This window comes from Thrips palmi, unplaced genomic scaffold (genome assembly GCF_012932325.1).
Source record: "Thrips palmi isolate BJ-2018 unplaced genomic scaffold, TpBJ-2018v1 HiC_scaffold_3, whole genome shotgun sequence".
Taxonomy (NCBI): Eukaryota; Metazoa; Arthropoda; class Insecta; order Thysanoptera; family Thripidae; genus Thrips; species Thrips palmi.
The window spans coordinates 722,231-741,236 of NW_023144630.1; the positions used below are offsets into that span (position 1 = coordinate 722,231).

General features: G+C 48.0%; 1 protein-coding gene across 2 annotated transcripts in view; it reads left to right on the forward strand.

Moving 5' to 3' along the window:
- Nucleotides 1-16,945, forward strand: part of LOC117648048 (CD109 antigen) — a 43,302-nt gene extending 26,357 nt beyond the window's left edge. For both annotated transcript variants that reach the window (XM_034390209.1, XM_034390210.1), the window contains 22 exons: nucleotides 7,414-7,752; nucleotides 7,987-8,167; nucleotides 8,252-8,420; nucleotides 8,504-8,616; nucleotides 8,709-8,849; nucleotides 8,932-9,411; nucleotides 9,496-9,849; nucleotides 9,937-10,188; nucleotides 10,308-10,457; nucleotides 10,541-10,680; nucleotides 10,768-11,155; nucleotides 11,246-11,422; nucleotides 11,505-11,687; nucleotides 11,781-12,017; nucleotides 12,131-12,315; nucleotides 12,392-12,686; nucleotides 12,787-12,973; nucleotides 13,057-13,448; nucleotides 13,537-13,730; nucleotides 13,820-13,994; nucleotides 14,112-14,217; nucleotides 14,306-16,945. In XM_034390209.1, the coding sequence (XP_034246100.1) occupies nucleotides 7,414-7,752; nucleotides 7,987-8,167; nucleotides 8,252-8,420; nucleotides 8,504-8,616; nucleotides 8,709-8,849; nucleotides 8,932-9,411; nucleotides 9,496-9,849; nucleotides 9,937-10,188; nucleotides 10,308-10,457; nucleotides 10,541-10,680; nucleotides 10,768-11,155; nucleotides 11,246-11,422; nucleotides 11,505-11,687; nucleotides 11,781-12,017; nucleotides 12,131-12,315; nucleotides 12,392-12,686; nucleotides 12,787-12,973; nucleotides 13,057-13,448; nucleotides 13,537-13,730; nucleotides 13,820-13,994; nucleotides 14,112-14,217; nucleotides 14,306-14,517 (5,050 nt within the window). In that variant the 3' untranslated portion in view covers nucleotides 14,518-16,945. The remainder of the gene's footprint in view (nucleotides 1-7,413; nucleotides 7,753-7,986; nucleotides 8,168-8,251; nucleotides 8,421-8,503; nucleotides 8,617-8,708; nucleotides 8,850-8,931; nucleotides 9,412-9,495; nucleotides 9,850-9,936; nucleotides 10,189-10,307; nucleotides 10,458-10,540; nucleotides 10,681-10,767; nucleotides 11,156-11,245; nucleotides 11,423-11,504; nucleotides 11,688-11,780; nucleotides 12,018-12,130; nucleotides 12,316-12,391; nucleotides 12,687-12,786; nucleotides 12,974-13,056; nucleotides 13,449-13,536; nucleotides 13,731-13,819; nucleotides 13,995-14,111; nucleotides 14,218-14,305) is intronic.
- The last annotated feature ends 2,061 nt before the right edge of the window (nucleotides 16,946-19,006 follow it).

A 19,006-nucleotide genomic window follows, 5' to 3' on the forward strand; every position in this document is an offset into this window, starting at 1 on the left:
AAGACAAAAGGTTCCTGTGGCCAAAAGACATTCTTGTCAAATGATATTTCGGCCAAGATTCAAATTCCCAATTTTTTCATGGAAAATGATTGATGCAAGGGCTGAATTTTATCAGGACGGGTTGTTGAGAACCGTATCTGTTAAATAGATAGTACAACCACTTCCCAAAGAATCCGACCAGCCCGGCCCGGCGATACCCCGCGCGCCCAGACGGCTACCTCCAGCGGCTACCTGGGCGCGGCGGAGTAGCGCCGACCGGCCGCGGCGGTTTGATTCTTTTACAAGCGGTATTAAAGGTATCGGGGGGAGGGGGGGGGGTGAAAGATCCCCCAAGACAGCTAACAACAGCGACCAGCTGAGGTGCCACTGCTGTACTACCTAGCGATACCCTGTGCCCACGGAACAAAATAGTCCCTCTGGAGGCTGAAACCTATTTCCAAGGCCGTTCTAGCAGCGTAATAGCCTTGTAATAGTAGTGTAATAGCTGTAATTGATAGGTAATTCCTGTGTAATTGCGTAATAGGTGCGTAATGGGCGTAATGATTGTAATTGCTGTAATTGATGTAATTGCTGTAATTGCACTGTAATGGTACTGTAATAGCAGAAATATCGATGTAATATCTGTAATTTGCGTAATAGGTGTAATTGTCTGTAATGATTCAAAATGTAATAGTCGGTCGACCATTTTCATGAGTGATTTCCCCCTTGATGGCGAGACGCGGCGAGGAGGGATTGACGATGCAGTGCGAGATGGATTGGCGTCGCAAGGGCCGAGGGTTTCCCCGCCGAGCGATTTCAGAAGGGCGGTTTGTCGCTCTGTCTCCCTCGCACCCTTACGGGGGGCCCCACGAGTGCGAGAGAGACAGAGCGACGACTCTTGTGAATCGCTGGGCGGTAATCGCCGCGAAGGGCGTCGCGGCTAAAGGGCCGCTTAGCGCGGAGCATCGCTTGAGGAGGGAGGGAGAGAGAGAGAGAGAGAGAGAGAGAGAGAGAGAGAGAGAGAGAGAGAGAAAGAAAGAGAGAGAGAGAGAGATTCAAGGGGTGGCGCGGCAGCCAGATGGCAAAGTCGCCTGCCGTAAAAGCAGCATCGCGAGCCGGCCTCGCCAAACGGCCAGCTGGCTGCTTGCTCTGTCTCTCTCGCACTCGCGGGGCGCAATGTAGCCCCGTGGGGGGTGCGAGAGAGAGGGACTGCTTGTGCGGAAATCGCTCGGCGTGATGCGGCCTCGCTAAGTAGCGATTCTCGTGATCACCTCCCCGGCACTGTACTTACACCGAGAATCTCCGAACGAGGAATCCATTGGTGCGGTCACACGTTCGGTTCGAGTCCCATTTAGCGACTCAGGAGCTCCAAACGCGTCTAGAGTTTTGGCCGCCTCCACCGGTCTTCTGGCCCACTGTGCGATGTCCGCATGCGCCGCGAAATCTGGATGCTTTGCCGGAGGGAGGGTGCGCTTACAGTGGTGCAGCAGGGTCCCGTTGGCATTGTCATGGCCCTCCCCGGGTGGAAAATGGAGGTTTTTGTGCCTCGGAGTAGGTGCGCGACGGGGCGCGGTGTGCCAAAAAAATTGGGTTGCTGGCGAGAAATTGGGTCGCGCTGTCATATAGAAGGGCGATTGGCTTCGGGCCGCCGTGTGTCCTGTCCACCCTAATGCGCTTGTTGTTTACGAGGCATGTTGTTGTTGCTGGAGCGGCATCTGCCCGCCCCCTGGAGGCCCTGCACAGTGGGCCAGCAGACCGGTGGAGGCGGCCAAAGTCCCATACGCGTTTCGAGCTCCAAGTAGCTAAATGGGACTCGAACCGAACGTGTGACCCCACCAATGGATTGCTCTCCGAACGAGGACTCCATTGGTGGGGTCACACGTTCGATTCGAGTCCCATTTAGCGACTCTGGAGCTCAAAACGCGTCTAGGGTTTTGGCCGCCTCCACCGGTCTTCTGGCCCACTGTGCGCTGGAGGCCGACGGTATGGATGGCCGGCCATTGACGGCCGTTTGCCCCGTGCTGGAATTCCGGCCGTTCCAGTGTGTCCGATGGACGTCCAATCCCCCCAGTGTGGTCGTAAAACTCGCAGTGTGGCTGCGGGGCCCGCCGAATGACCGGGCTGCTGTAATGCGTCACCTCGTGGTTGGCTTGTGTTGTTTCGTTTGGACTCTTGTTGTTGTTTTGTGATCGGCTCGGCCAAAACTGGGGTTTTAGTTGTTTTCGGCTGTTTTGACTTTGTTTTACGAGCTGAAACGTGAGGCGGGGCTGTTGTGTTTACTCGGTTGGCTATACCGCTGCGTCCAAGCGCTGCCAGGCGTTCGGGCCGACAGTGGTGTGGTAAATTTGCCGTTTACGCCCTCGCTTGGCGATGGCGTCGGCCGCAAGCCGGTTATTGGAATACAGGCTCTCCAAGCCCTGTTCAGTGGGCCAGAAGACCATCACAGACGCGTTTTGAGCTCCAGAGTCGCTAAACAGGACTCCAACCGAACGTGTGACCCCACCGACGGACTCCTCGTTCGGAGAGGAATCCATTGGTGGGGTCACACGTTTGGTTCGAGTCCCATTTAGCGACCCTCGGGCTCAAAACCCGTCCGGAATTTTGACCGCCCACTGTGCAACTGTGCGTCTGTGGCACAACTCTGGATCTTTCCTGGTCCTGCCCCCTTTCGCCATGTGCGCCCCCCCCCTCCCCGCCCCCTCTACCCCCCCTCGCCCGCAGCGTGCCCGATTGTCTGTGAAATGAAGGATATTGTTCCGATGAATTACGTGCGTGCGCATCCAGCGAAATGTCGTTTGCACTCGGAACGGAAAAGTACAAAGCGCAGCTTCCCCCCTGTTTTTGCCTGGGCCTTTTGGGTATTGACTGCGTGCGCGTGCGTCGCAGTCAGCCACGTGAAGAGGGGGGGGGGCGCCCCTTTTGGACATTTTCGTCTGCCTTTTCTATTCAGTACTTCCCCCGGCCCCCACCACGTTGCCGCCCTGCAGACTGATTCCGAGAGTCGTTTTCGTCGCGCTGTCTCTCTCGCACCCTACGGAGACACCGTGTGGGAGCGAGGGAGACAGAGCGACGAAAACGACTCTCGGAATCAGTGTGCTGCCTGCGAGAGAGACAGGGCGTCGGTATTGTGCGCCGCGTACTCGATGCATCACCGTGACTCAGTGGCCTATGGCTGCCTATGGCGGCGAAGGGGGAGTTTTGAACAGTGGAGGCGCGGGCCCGAGTGCATAATGCATGCAGCGCGCCGCACCCTCGAAGAAAAGGTGAGAAGTATGTTGACCCCGAAAAAAACGGAGAGAAATTGGTTATAGTGCCGGTGCACTGTGGGCCGGAGGACCGGTGGAGGCGGTCAAAATCCCTGGCGCGTTTTGAGCTTCCTGAGTCGGTAAATGGGACTCGAACCGAACGTGTGACCCCACCAATGGATTCCTCGTTCAGAGAGCAATCCATTGGTGGGGTCACACGTTCGGTTCGAGTCCTCTTTAGCGACTCTGGAGCTCAAAACGCGTCTGGAGTTTCGGCCGCCTCCGCCGGTCTTCTGGCCCACTGTGCAGTGTGGCCTACACAGCGAGTTACACGGCGAGACAGAGCGGCCGCTTGTGGGCTTGACTGGCACTGGCTCCGCGCGGCGTTTGGTGTTTGGTGCGTGAGTGGCGATGGAGTGCCCCGGGCTGGCTGGCCGCTCAGCCGGCAAGCTGGCCCCGAACTACACTGCTTTCCTCGCTCTGTGTCTCTCGCACCCGTACGGGACGCCCCATGAGTGCGAGAGAGACAGAGCAGCGCTCGGAGTCAGTCTGCTGGCAGCGGCGCGTCCACACAGGGCCGCGATTGACTGCCTTTCAAACAGGATATTGGACTCGGCGAGGTGCTCCCCATGTTCCCAAAACTCCCCGTACTCCCCTTACCCCTTACCACCCCCCCAGCCGCTCGCCACCAAGAGCCGCGGCTGTGAAGTTACGCGACGCGCGCTTTGGAAAACGCCCCCGCTGTTTTGTTTGGTTCCCTCCCACCGCCTACCCCTTTTCCCATCCATTTCATGTTTTGAAATTGTCATTTTTCGTGACCTTTTCACCGGTGACTTTTCGATTCCGACGACGAAAGGAGCTGGCCCGCTTCTTGTACTCACTGTACGCGCCTAGCCTGAAAAACACTCAATCACTAAGATTCTACCTCGGAAAACGTCTGTGCACTGTAAAAATTTGCTGTGACCTTTAAAATAGTTACGTAATTTTGGTCAGTGGCAGTCCCCCCTTTGCGACGACGGGTGCGTGGGTGGCCGACTGCCGCTGATTAGTCGCAGCTCCTGTTCGACTAAACTCCGAGCGCAAAAAAATATTTTAGAGTAATAAAAATAACACGTTAAACGAAGGGGGTTAAGCCCTAAACGGCGGGGGCGGTATTTGGGACTCTTTACTACTTGGGTGTGTCGGAAGAAGAGGGAAAGGGGGGGGGGCAGTTTGAGTGGCGCTGCGGTTGGATGGTTTTAACAACTCGACTTTCCGAAGGGAAACGACACTGTAAAGACGCGGCGCGCCGCCCCGATCGGGGAAGAGGGTTTATTTTGCCCGGTTTACGTGCGGTCGAGTCGAGGATCGAGTTCGAGAATTGAAGCGGAGGGGTCGAACCACTGCGCACAGTGGGCCAGAAGACCGGCACAGGGGGCCGAAACTGCAAACGCGTTTTGAGCTCCAGAGTCGCTAAGCAGGACTCGAATCGAACGTGAGACCCCACCAATGGGTTCCTCGTTCGGAGAGCAATCCATTGGTGGGGTCACACGTTCGGTTCGGGTCCGGAAAAAGAATGGTCACCCCCGCTTCCCCTCGGCGCGTGTCCACTGCCAGGATTTGCTGTTCCAGAGGTGTCCCGTGAATGTCGCCGAACCCCTAGAGCATTGCCATTGCCGAGGGTGTGGCAGCCCCGCCCCAGCCCTGCCGGCCACCTGATGATCCATCACGATCTGCCCCCCGCTGTCGTCGCGCTCTCTCTGTCTCTCTCGTACTCGTGGGGCGTCCCCTAGCGTCCCCTGGGGCTCGTCGGGGTGCGAGAGAGACGCACAGTGGGCCAGAAGACCGATGGATGCGGTCAAAACTTGAGACGCGTTTTGAGCTCTAGAGTCGCTAAACAGACCTCGAAACGAACGTGTGACCCCATCAAAGGATTCCTCGTTCGGAGAGCAATCCATTGGTGGGGTCACACGTTCGGTTCGAGTCCCATTTACTGGAGCTCAAAACGCGTCCGGGATTTTGGCCGCCTCCACCGGTCTTCTGGCCCACTGTGTGTTGCTGGCTCGGAAGTGATTACGGATGGCTGTTTTGGCACCCCCAGACTGGCGGTGTAAACAGGGAACGGACAGGGCGGCTGACGCGGTGCTGAAATACCCCTGCAGATAAAACAAGCGGCCGGACCGCCGGCCGGTCCGGCGGTCAGCGTGGTGGGCGGCGCGCATTCATCTTGGTTTACGGGCCGCCTCTGGCCGACGGGCGTCGCTCTGTCTCTCTCGCACCCCCAGGAGCCGACGGGACACCCCGTGAGTGCGAGAGAGACAGAGCGACGGCGGCTGGACTGGGGTGGCTGTAATGGATACACCCCGTGAGTCATGGTCATGCTGGCGTGCGATATTCAAATGCGTCGTGAGTCTTAATTATTTGCAGCGTGCATTCAGCTGGGCCGGAGGCGGCCATAACCATAGACGCGTTTTGATCTCCAGACTCGCTAAACAGGACTCGAACCTAGCGTGTGACCCCACCAATGGATTCCTCTTTCGCAGAGCAATCCATTGGTGGCGTCACACGTTCGGTTCGAGTCCTGTTTAGCGACTCTGGAGCTCAAACGCGTCGAGAGTTTTGGCCGCCTCCACCGGTCTTTGGCCCACTGTGCGTTGGTTCCTGATCAGCAGAGTGCACGCATTATGGCGGAGGTGGCTACAGTGTGCGTGCGACGCCGTGCGTTGATGTAAGGGTTCCGGGGGCCGAAAGGGGCGGGGGAGGGGGCGTCACTCGATAGTGCTCTGGCCGCCCCCATCGGCCCGTCGCACAGTGGGCCGGAAGACTGTTGGCGGCGGCAAAAACTCTAGACGCGTTTTGAGCTCCAGAGTCGCGAAGTGGGACTCGAACCGAACGTGTGACCCCACCAATGGATTGCTCTCCGAACGAGGAATCCATTGGTGGGGTCACACGTTCGACTCGAGTCCTGTTTAGTGACTCTGGAGCTCAAAACGCGTCTAGAGTTTCTGCCGCCTCCACCGGTCTTCTGGCCCACTGTGCGTCGGCCTGCTCGACTAGAACGCCCTCTCGCCCCTCTCGCCACAGGTCCGGCAAGTGGGGTGTGCATCCCGGCGCACTCTCTCTGTCGGCTTGTTGTGGGCTTTGGCGTGGCTGCTCGGCTCCGCTTTGGCCATCAGCCTTTTAATAAACCTCCTCCCCTCGCCTCGTGTGCCTAGCCTGGCCGGGACTCGCTCGAGTTGGAAAAAGAAAAAGACTTTCTTACAGTGGCGGCTCTCTATGCGCTCGCGCTGCAGTGTAGGCACCGCTTCCGCAATCGCCCCTTTCTTTATGCACCCCGCTTCCCGATTTAGTCCTCCACCTCCTCCTGCCCCTCCCGAGCGCACCCTTAACACCTTTTAACTGTTTGTTTTGTGCCTTTATTGGTCCTCCTCTTTCGTCTCGATGTGTGGAAACAGTCGACTAGTTTCATGAGCGGCGCGCTTTTTTCGCGTTTCCTCCACGGCTTTCTTTTTTTTTCGTCCCCGCGTTTTCCGTTTGAATGGGGCTCGGGTTTTATACAGCCCGGGGCGCTCTCTCAGTTAATGTGCTCCGGTATGGAAGAGGGGGAAGTCCTCGGGGGGAATCCCCAGAGGGCGATCGTAACGCCGCTGGTCTCGAGTCGCACCTATAGCTGCCGCCGTTCTGAGGGCGGTTGTGCCTGCCGAGCTTTGTAGTGGAAACGTGGGGAAACTGCCAAGTCTTATCCTTCAAGCACACCTCCTTTAAAAATACTTATCAAAAAGTTTAAATGTGTTTTTAAAATTACCTCGTTCTTTTTTATTGAAAAAATTTATGAGGCTGGTGGGAACCTGCAATGCTGATTGCTGATTTTTTTCTGTTGTTTGAGTTTTGAAAAAAGAAAAAATTGATGAGGCTGGTGTTTGAACCTGCAATGCTGATTGCTAGTTTATTTTTTTTTTTGTTTGAGTTTTGAAAAAAGAAAAAATTGATGAGGCTGGTGTTTGAACCTGCGATGCTGATTGCTAGTTTATTTTTTTTTTTGTTTGAGTTTTGAAAAAAGAAAAAATTGATGAGGCTGGTGTTTGAACCTGCAATGCTGATTGCTAGTTTATTTTTTTTTTGTTTGAGTTTTGAAAAAAGAAAAAATTGATGAGGCTGGTGTTTGAACCTGCGATGCTGGTTGCTGATGAGCCTTCTCCTCTGTCTGCAGGTGCTGGCTCGTGGTGGCGCTCGTGGCGCTGTTGGCCGCCTCCTCGGACTCGCAGCTGCCGCCCCCGGGGTCGCAGCCCTACGATGACCCCTTCTTCCAGCCGGCCGGCGTGCCGCCCCCGGGCGCGCCGCCCGGCGCCCTGCCGCCCCCGGGAGCGCTGCCGCCCCCGGGAGTGCTTCCGCCCCCGGGAGTGCTGCCCCCTGGAGGCCGGTCCCCCAACCTGCCGCCCTTCGACGTCAACTCCAACTTCATCCCCCGCGACAACAGCCTGGGCGGCGGCAACTGGGACGGCGATAACTGGTTCAACAACTGGCAGGGCAATGCCATCATCAGAGAAGCGTAAGTCCTTTGTTTGTTTTAGTGATAGCCATTACTCGATATATTTTTCTGTAGGAGTCGTTGTTATTGTCGTTCCTCAACATATTTTTCTATGTCATCGTGATTGCCTTTCCTAAATGTATTTTTCTATGTTTGTCGTTGTGATTGTCATTTCTCAACGTTGTGATTTTCATCCCTCCATGCATTTTCCTTTTCTACGGTGTACCTGAATGTTTTGTATTTGTTGTTTTGCAGCACCTACTTTGTTGTGGCCAGCAAGGTGGTGAGGCCTGGGCAGATCTACACGGTGGCAGTGACTGTGCTGCACGCTCCACTGCCCATCACTGTCAGAGCCTCCATCGCGAGGAACAGGGTCGAGTTGTCCACTGACAGCAAGGACGTCAAGGAGGGCATTCCAGAGAAGTTGATCATGAGGGTAAGTGGAGTTACCGTTCAACTTTGTCCGCTCTCTATGTTGCTTGTGCCTGCAATGCCTGACCACATATTTGTGCTCCCTCAGGTCCCACCAACAAGTGTTCCCGGTGACTACAAGCTGAGAGTGGAAGGTCTCTACGATGGAGTCCTTGGTGGCATAGCGTTTGTTAACGAAACCAAAGTTGTTTTCTCACAGAGGTCGATGACTATTTTTATTCAGACTGACAGACCAGTTTACATGCAAGGTCAAACAGGTAAGCCTTTCACATACTTCTATTGCCTTGATATTTGTAATTGGAATTTCAGGTTTCTTACTGTCTTTAACATGTTGTTTCAGTTCGTTTCCGTGCCATTCCAATTAATACTGAATTGCGACCTTTTGACGGAGCCATTGATGTGTACATGCTTGACCCTAATAGGCATATTATGAGGCGGTGGCTCTCTAGACAGGTACAGACATTTTTTTATCATGTCTTCAAGTTTGTGATGTTGTGATATAGAAAATTTATAATAACTATTGTTTTCTGCCTTTCTTTCTTCAGTCAAATCTTGGTACTGTCAGTTTAGATTACACACTGTCAGATCAGCCAGTATTCGGAGAATGGATTGTTCAAGTTATTGCTCAGGGTCAGGTTGAAGAACAAAAGTTCCTTGTAGAGGAATATTATCAAACAAGGTTTGAGGTACGTGCACTTGCTTTCTTTCAAGACTACTATTTTTCATATGCTCCTCAATTTTTTTGCTAATGTGATTATTTTCTTTTAGGTGAATGTGACAATGCCAGCATTTTTCTTTGATTCTGACCGTTTCATCCATGGAACTGTAATGGCCAACTACACCAGCGGTGGCCCAGTCAGTGGTAATCTAACACTGATGGCAGAAATACGTCCTAAACCAAGACCTGGATATCCGCCTCTTCCCCCTAGAACTGTCTTTTTCCATTTTGATGAATCGTATCCCTTTTGGTATCCAAGAGAAACCTTTGAGAACCGCTACAGGGGCCTGCCACACTTGAAATTCTTTTATGGAGTCTACCACTTCAGATATCCCATAGCAGAATTGCTGCCCTCCCAACTCACTGAAGAAGGGTTTGAGGTGACTGTGAAGGCAACTGTTGGAGAAAGATTCTTGAATGAGGTCATAGATGGGTACTCAACATCTCGAATTTACAAATCAAGACTAAAAGTAGCATTTATGGGAGGATCTCCACAAGTTTTCAAACCTCCTATGCCTTTTAAAGCCTATGTAAGCAATTATTATGAAATTCCAAATATGTGTTAAAATAAAACGCCATTAGATACTAATTAACTGTTTTTCTTAAATTTGCAGCTAGTTGTATCTTTCCATGATGGCTCTACTTTGTCCAAAGTGCGATTATTTGGAAGTGACCTACGCATTACAGCCACCATTGACATGTTCAATGGAGGGACCAGGCGCCTGGACCCCAGATCCATGCCCATTCAAGCTCAAGGGGATGGTGTTTGGGAACTGAAAATTGACTTGAAGTCTCAATTGGGTCTTGAGAAGAACAAAGACTTTGAATTATCAAACATCCGATCTATGAGGATACAAGCTACATATCTCTCTCAAGGTGATCGTGCCATCACTGAATTGTTGCTGCTTTCACATTATTCACCAATGCACCACCACATCAAAGTGTCCACCTCCACAAGCCATGCCAGGGTATAGTATATTTGAGACTTTTTCAAAATGCTTATTTATATAATGGCAACAAGTACTCACACAAAAATTTTTCTTTCAATATTTCAGGTTGGAGAGTACATTATTTTCCATGTCCAGAGTAATTATTTCATGGAAACGTTCAATTACCTTGTGATGTCAAAGGGAATCATTCTGTTGACTGGAGATGAAAATATGCAGAACTCCATTCGTACCTTTGCTGTGCCTTTGAGCGCCGAAATGGCACCTGCTGCAACTATTGTTGTATACCAAGTTGGACGATATGGCGATGTTGTAGCTGACAGCTTGACTTTCCCTGTCAATGGAATTTCTCGAAACAATGTATGTGTCTACCATGTGTGCATGTAGTATAATTAGTTACTGCATCAACGGTCTGCAGTGGCCTAACAGCAATAACAATAACAATATCTTAATAATTTTCTTTTTTTTTTAATTCCCAGTTTACAGTTTTCATTAACAATCGTAAAGCAAGGACAGGAGAGCGTGTTGAAGTGGCTATTTATGGTGAGCCTGGTGCATATGTTGGTTTATCTGGCATAGACAGGGCTTTCTACAGCATGCAAGCTGGCAATGAATTGTCATATTCCAAGGTAAGGTGTTTTGTATTGAGTAATAGCTACTTTTTGCTCATGGACTCCATGTTTATTAATATTCTTGTATTTTACACTCTCAGGTTATAGAGAAAATGTCCACATTTGATGAAAATACCAATGGCACACATGTTCACAGTTGGCTCTCTCATGAGGGTCTTCCTGATGACACAGTTTACTTCCCATCATCTACCTTTGGCATTGATGCTAATAGGACTTTCGAGTAAGATTTCTTTCGTAATTTTCTACATAGTCTTATCTTTTGTCTTCTTTTTAATGGTATCAATACTAATGATCTGTGCAATTACAGATACTTGGGACTTGTGGTGTTCACCGACATCATGGTGACTCGGCGCCCAGGGTTCTGCAATGCCACCCTTGGCTTTGGAGAGTGTCTTGATGGGCAGTGCTATCCGTTTTTCAAGAAGTGCGATGGCCAGTTGGATTGTCAGGACGGAACGGATGAGGCTGGTTGTCCTACTTACAATCGGACTGAAATTGGATTGTTCCGCAAGTACCGTTTTAGCAGAATTCAGAGACAGTATGAAAATGTCTGGCTGTACAAGGACATCAATATTGGTCCGCACGGCCGGTTCATATTTGACGTTGATGTACCTCATCGTCCGGCCCATTGGATGGTCTCTGCGTTTAGTATGAGTCCAACTTATGGCTTTGGCATGCTCTCTGCACCTTTAGAGGTAACATTTAACCCTACTATGGTGTTCAAAAGACTGTGAAATTTCTGTCATTTGATTAAAATGTGTCAATTTTTCTATTTTATTTTTCAGTATGTTGGTGTGCTTCCATTCTTCATAAATGTTGAAATGCCAACTGTGTGCCGTCAAGGTGAACAAATTGGTATCCGTGTCACTGTCTTCAACTATCTGACTCGCAATTTAGAAGCAACAGTTGTTCTTGCTGGGTCACGTGACTATAAGTTTGTTCATGTTGAAATGAATGGAATTGTATGTACTGATGTTTTTTTTGTGTTACGGAAAGTTATCTGATATGTATGAGCATAACTTCATATTTTTTGTTGTTTAATAGGTCCGTTCCTACAACCCTCGAACTTCATTTGGAGAGCATCAATTCTTCATTTTCATCAGAGCTCAGGATTCGGTTGTGGTTCATGTTCCCATTGTTCCAACGAAACTTGGAGACATTGAGGTCACTGTAATGGCATCTTCCTTGATTGGTAAAGACGTTGTTACCAGAAAGCTCCATGTCGAAGTAAGTGATCCTATTTTACTCATACGTGTAGTAACATTAGTGTGCATTACCAAATAAGTAAACATGCTATACCTATCTTTTTCTCGCCTCCAGGCTGATGGTCTACCACAATACCGTCACCAGTCCATTTTGTTGGATCTCAGCACTCGCTCTTATGTCTTCCAATACATGCATGTCAACATCACAGAGACTCCTATTATTCCTTATGAGGAGGATCGGTACTATATATTTGGTTCCAACAAGGCCACAGTGTCTGTTGTGGGTGACGTAGTGGGTCCCATTTTCCCCTCCATGCCTGTCAATGCGACATCTTTGATGAACCTTCCCATGGTAAGGAAATTTTGTTTCAGTACTCTTTGGGTAGAGCCCATAGTGTTCATATTGTTTCGAAATTATCGAAAGAATGGAGCAGAGGCTATAATATGAGTTTTTTAAATTTACAGGACAGTGCAGAACAATCAATTTTCAGTTTTGCTGCACATTTGTACACAACAATGTACATGCGTTACACCAATCAGCGCAATAGGCAACTTGAAAAGCAATCTTTCCATTTCATGAATATCTTGTATCAGCGTCAAATGTCGTTTATGAAATGGGACGGTTCTTTTGGACTTTTCCGTAGTGACTGGTAAGCTCAGTTTGCTTGTGCACATTTTGCTACTAATTGTTGCAGCAAATTCATTTAAACAATATTTTCTCTACAGGAACCAATCAGCGTCGAGTGTTTGGCTTACTGCCTATTCAGTGAGAGTGCTTCAAGAAGCCAGCTTTTACGAGTGGGAAAACTACATCTACATTGATCCTGAAATTATTTCGAAAGCTGTGTCTTGGATTCTTCAGCATCAAACTTACGATGGTGCATTTTATGAAGTGACCTGGCTTCCTGACCGTAAAGTTAATGATTCTCTGCATTGGCCTGATGATACTGTCACATCAAGGAATATATCTCTAACAGCTCATGTACTCATCACTTTGGAAACTGTAAAGGATCTCACAGGGGTAAGGATTATCATTCACCGATATTCCAACTTAATTTTCTTTTATTTGTTTATATGTTCCCTTTTTTATAAATTGTGTTTTATCTAATTTTTAATTTTAGGGTCTTGGTGGTAAGGTCGCACTTGCTCAAAGCAAAGCCATATCTTGGCTTGAGAGGAATATACAGTTGTTGGACCAGTTTGGAGAACCATATGAAGTAGCTATTGTTGCTTATGCCCTCATGTTGAGTAAGGCAGCCACTGCTGAAACTGCTTTTGGGATTCTTGCAAGGCACAAAAGAGAAACAGGTAAGAAAACTTGTGCTCCATCTTCTTAAATTTTACATTATGTTCCAGTGTAGTACTTACATGATGCTTCTTCTGTTTTATAGATGGACTATTTTATTGGGGTAAAGTTGAAGTGCCTGCTCCACCTCAGAAGCTAGAAAACCAGAAGCCCTTCTCCCTGCCGAGGTTGCCTTATGAGTACGATTCGAGTAACATAGAAACCACAGCATATGCCTTGCTGGTGTATGTGGCAAGGCAAGAACTCATGATGGACCGCATTGTGAAATGGCTCAATGCTCAACGATTGACTGACGGTGGGTGGGCATCCACCCAAGACACAGCCATGGCCATGAAAGCTCTTATAGAGTACACAAACCGTCAGCGCCTTCGTGATGTGACTCAGATAACTGTCACAGTGGAAGCTACGGCTTTGCCTGGTCAAACTAAGACCCTTCATGTCAATCCTAAAAATCTTGCCACTTTACAGAAAATTGAGGTATTTAGTCTCATATTTCTCTGGTACTTTTTTGGGTAACTTTTACCAATCGACGTTAGCTGTCAATGATTTGTGTTTTTTATTTCAGATTCCCGAAGCATGGGGAACCGTCAAAGTTCAAGCTAATGGTGCAGGTCATGCCATTCTGCAGATGACTGTGCAGTACAACGTAGATATTGTCAAGTTCCAGACTCAGCCTCCTGTCAGATCATTTGACCTTCACACCAGAGCCAATTTCCATGGCAGAAATCAGTCTCACATTTCATACACAAGTTGTCAGAGGTATGTAGAAATGGGTCTGCAATGTTTTCAGCTGTCACACGACTTTTCTATGGTGAAAAAACATGCTCTAACTCGTTTTCTTTGTCCAGGTGGACAAATTTCCAAGAATCTTCACGATCTGGAATGGCTGTGCTAGATGTTGCTATCCCAACTGGCTATATTATCCAGCAACAAAAGCTGGACTGGTACATACGCTCCAGACAAGTGCGCAACCTGCAGAGAGCGCGCTTTTTAGAGCGAAAGGTCCTCTTCTACTTTGACTATGTAAGTACCAAATACATGTAATAAACAATGCACTTGTATTGAACTAGGGGTCCTAGGTCAAGTCCAAATTATTGTGTGAATAGCAAAAAGTTAACTTTTCAAATATTTGTTTTACAGCTTGACACATATGACACGTGCATCAACTTCACAATTGAAAGATGGTACCCTGTTGCCAATATGTCACGGTACTTGCCTGTTAGAGTCTATGACTACTACTCCCCTGGTAAGCAAAGTATCAGTTGTCTTCAAATTGTGTAACTACGGTAATAATTTTCACCCATGGCTTGACACAATTGCTTTTTATTTTTCAGAACGCTTCAATGAAAGTATCTTTGACTCCTTGCCTACATATCTTCTCAATATTTGTGAAGTGTGCGGCAGCAGTCAGTGCCCATACTGCCCTATCTACAATATTGCAAACACGTTAGCTCAGCCAATGTTCTGGACTTTAGTGTTGCCTGTTGCCATATCTCTGTTCCATTTATTAAGGCCGAACACAATAGACGTATTTACTATACAGTGAAGGGAATTCCAAATTTGATTAGTATGTCAATCTTATTCATGATTCTCAGAGCTGGAATGCTAAAGCGCATTCCTAGTTTAAAAATCTCATTTTAATGTTAGAAAACCTGACACCAGTCTATTTATTGAACTACTGTTACAAGAATCTCGTTCCCTTATGTTCAATGTCTTTTAACTTCCTGTCTGAATCACCTTAAAACACTTTATTCCCTTCATTATTCTTAAAATTTGAAATGAGAGTAATTACTTATTGAACTTGTTTGCCAGTTCATCTAGGTTTGACTTGTCTTGGGTCAGCAAAACCCCCAAAGACTGAATTCTGATCAATTGTAAGAGTAAACATTCAAGTTAAATTGTTGATGGGTTTTAACTTAAATCAACAGTAGATTTAGTAAGTCTGTCTGGAGATATGTCCTCACCAGATTCCATCCATTCCTAATCATTTATTCTTTTTGTAAGGACCCACATTGTTTAGTTATTAGGTAAAGCTAAAAATCTCATATCAAACCAATTTTTGTACCGCATGTGATCTTGAATTCAGTCACAAGCTATAATAATCAAATTTGGAAGTGTTCTATGTTACTGTATTTAGAATTAAATTATTGACCAAATGAAGAGTTTATTGAAATTGTCATATCTTTTCTATGTATATTATTGAGTTGCCATGTTTTATTGTTTTGAATTGGATTTATTTTAATTTCCATCCGTCAATCAGACCTTCATTTTTTTACGAAGTGGTGTACTAAAGAGCATTGTCAAGTGTGAAGGACAATACTGTGCCGCTTTTGTGTTCATGCACTACTTTTGCCTAGAGTTACAATTGGAATGAATAAGGGTGTGTGCCGTAAATTTAATGTAATGGATTCAGTTCTATTTGATAATCTCCTCTTTCTTATCTTAGCCCGATAGTGCTTTGTTTTTATTATTAATGAAAGTTTTTAGTTAACTTTAGTGTGCTTGGAATCAAACTCTTCTTTTTTTTTCTTTTTTTTTAAAAAGAGAGTGCTGTGAAACATGAGTATGTAAGTGTGTATATTTTTCTGTGTAAGATACAGAGATGTAATGTTTATTACTGTTACATGAGATTTATGAAGTAGGAAGACCTTAGTGAGGAAGTCAAATGTTAATTGTATTTGTGGTCTGATGTAGAAGTCAATTCATGGTTCTTCCAAGTTCCATGGACAAATTTTTCTCCCATATCCTGCAGGATTATTTTATCACATTATTTTTGGAGGACTGTTGCAAAGTTTAGTTTTAGTCCCTAAATCAGGACAATCATCACTCAATAATTTCCTTCAAATTTTGTTCATCTAAATGCATTATGAACAATCTGTAAAAAGCAAAAAGATCTGTTTAAACTATTCAAAATCTTTTATCCCTCTCGCTCAATGATAGCGTTTTATAAAATTTTTAATACCTATTTGTTTTGAATGTTTTTACTCGAGCAACTTTGTGTTTGCTGCCTTTCAAGTGCCACACACAGTTTTTGAACAACTTTTGTACCTTTTAAGGAATCCCAACTTAATTCACATTTTTATACATTTGTATTTGTGTATAAAGCAGAAAACTCTTTGGAAAGTTCAATTAGTACTCTATTTGATGATATTTGTATAATTTTAGTAAAATTGCCTTGCTGTACACCTGGTCAAAAACTGATCACACAGCTAGAACATTGTAGCTGTGTTCTAATCGGTATTGCACTGACAAGAGATTTATCATGAAATTAATTCTGAAGTAGGGATTATACGGTGAATCTTAACTTTATATTTGCACCAGTCAAGACTCGAGGAATAGCAAGGTACCTAGGATCTCGAATGTATTTATGATAGCTAGCCTTTATGTTCTGTTTTTGTTTTGCTATTTCTGTTGTAATATTATCACGCCAAATGAGGGGTGAAGCTGTAATTGTTTCATGCTATGTGTACTGTAAGTCTTATCAGATTTTTATCATTCTTGTCATGAGCTCAAAATGTGATGTTATGTCTCTACTTCTGTAGACATGTTGGTCTTAGCAAACCAGTTTGATTAAACCTGACAATATTTCTTTTTCTTGATTTTAATTGAGGTTGTGCTAAGTAAGGGCTTCATGCTGCATTGATACTTGCAGTATTTACCAAACTTAAATTGAAGTTTGACTTTTTAAGGATTTTTGCAGCACAAGTGCGTTGTAGTCTGAATCATTAACCGTCCAATATAGATATTAGTTAATCTTTTGTTACCTTTTTTAGTTCTTTTATTCATAATTTACCAGTAGACTTGAATCTCCAAGGGGGATTCTATTCATTTCTCTACTTACCTGTGTCTGATTTTGAATCTCAATATATTTGTACAATTTAATATCCCTCTGCACGTGGTTATTGTAAATATTCTGGAGAGGTAGTTCATATGTGAAAACACTGAATCGGAAATAAATGTAATGACGAACTTTTCTTGAATGATTTATTCTAAACCCCCAGGAGGCGCCCTTCATTGGATGCTACCAAGTATAAGGATGACAATTATAACGACCAGCAGAACTGAGAAACAAATGATATTCATTACACAGAAGGGCCGCTTGAGAAAGTAATCCATGACCCCATCAGTCCAACTTCGAGACTTCTTCCCAGAATCAGCTCCCTCCTCTGAGCTTCTGTAACAGAAGCCAAAATCAAAAACAGTGTGATGCGGTAAGAATTTGCCAGTCCATGACAAAGTGACGACAAACCTATGTGGAACAGGTACAGTGATTTGGGACTGCGATGACGAAGAGAACATCCGACTGTCGCTTGAGTTGAGTTGCAGCGGGTTGAGGCTCACAGACATTCGAACTCGGCCCTGGAGTTTAAGACAACAAATTCATGGCGAAAATACACACCCAGTCACCCCCTATAAAAACAATTTTCAACATTTTAAATTTTTTTTTAAATTTCAGGGTTGCAGCACTTGGGGCTTACCGACGTGCGTCCCCGAGGAACGCCGGCCAGCGGCCAAGTCCCGGTGGCCACGCCCCCACTGGAAGCTGCGAACAGGTCGCCGTCGCGGCCCGAGCACACGTCGCCCGGCAGGCGGCTTAGGTCCAAGGACAGGTGCCCTGGTGAGGAAGAGACCGGTGGAGCGGCGGAACTCTAAACGCGTTTTGAGCTCCAGAGTCGCTAAACAGGACTCGAGCCGAGCGCGTGACCCCACCAATGGATTCCTCGTTCGGAGAGCAATCCATTGGTGGTCACACGTTCGGTTCGAGTCCTGTTTAGCGACTCTGGAGCTCAAAACGCGTCTGGAGTTTCGGCCGCCTCCACCGGTCTTCTGGCCCACTGACCCACGAGCCGCCTCGCGGCGCGGTGCGGCAGGTGGTGCAGCTGCAGGTGCAGGCGCGGCCGGTGCAGCCGACGGCCGCTGCGGTGCGGCGCGAGGACGCGCCTCTCCAGCGGGCTGTACAGCAGCGGCAGCTGCAGCTCCGCGCCTGCCGCGTCCCCCACACTGTGGCCCACACCACCCACCGCCAGCTGCGAGGCCAGGCGTGGCCAGCGGATCGGCGCGGAGCACACCGCGCCGGACTTGCAACCCCCCAGCCACCTGCCCGCAGACGAAGGAGAATTCGACCATGAGATCTCATGATTCAACGGGTCCTTTCTGTTTTCAGCGCAGAGTAAGTTCATTCCGACGACTCTCTAGAGATGAACAGTATCCTGATTGTTTGCGCCGCGGGAGAAAGATCCTAGCGGTCTGTGCTGTGCGACTCACTGTGGGCCAGAAGACCGGTGGAGGCGGACAAAACTCTAGACGCGTTTTGAGCTCCAGAGTCGCTAAACAGGACTCGAACCGAACGTGCGACCCCATCAATGGATTCCTCGTTCGGAGAGCAATCCATTGGTGGGGTCACTCGTTCGGCTCGAGTCCCATTTAGCGACTCTGGGGTTCAAAAACCGTCCGGGATTTCGGCCGCCTCCACCGGTCTTCTGGCCCACTGTGCCTCGGGTGAACCTACGCGCGCGCGACGAGCAGTGAGCTGCCGAGGTTAGGATCGCGTTCCGCGGGCTGTGCCATTGGCTGCGCCACTGGCAGGGCGGCCAGCGCCACGTCGTACAGGTGCTGCACGTTGACGTTCAGCACCAGGGGCCGCGCGGGCGGCGGCGACAGGTCCAGCGGCGGCGGCGGCGCGGGGTGCACCGGAAGCACGTCCACCCACAGGAGGATCTTGGCCTGCACGGCGAACAGAGAGCCAAGTAGCTATACGAGGTTCCGAATACGAGGGACTCTGTAGTCAATGCCAATCAACGATCCTGATCCAACCCGCCGCTGCCCGAACCCAACCCTCGACCCACTTCAACCCTCAGCACCTGAATCCTCTACACTGAAACCTTCGTCTTCTAAAGCCTCTCCACTCGAACCTCAGCAACAGCACACTGATTCCGTCGCTCTCTCTCTCTCTCGCACTCATCGGGTATAGGAGTGACGAAAACGACTCTCGGAATCGGTATGCTGCAGCGCAACCCCAAGGCCTACACTGTAAG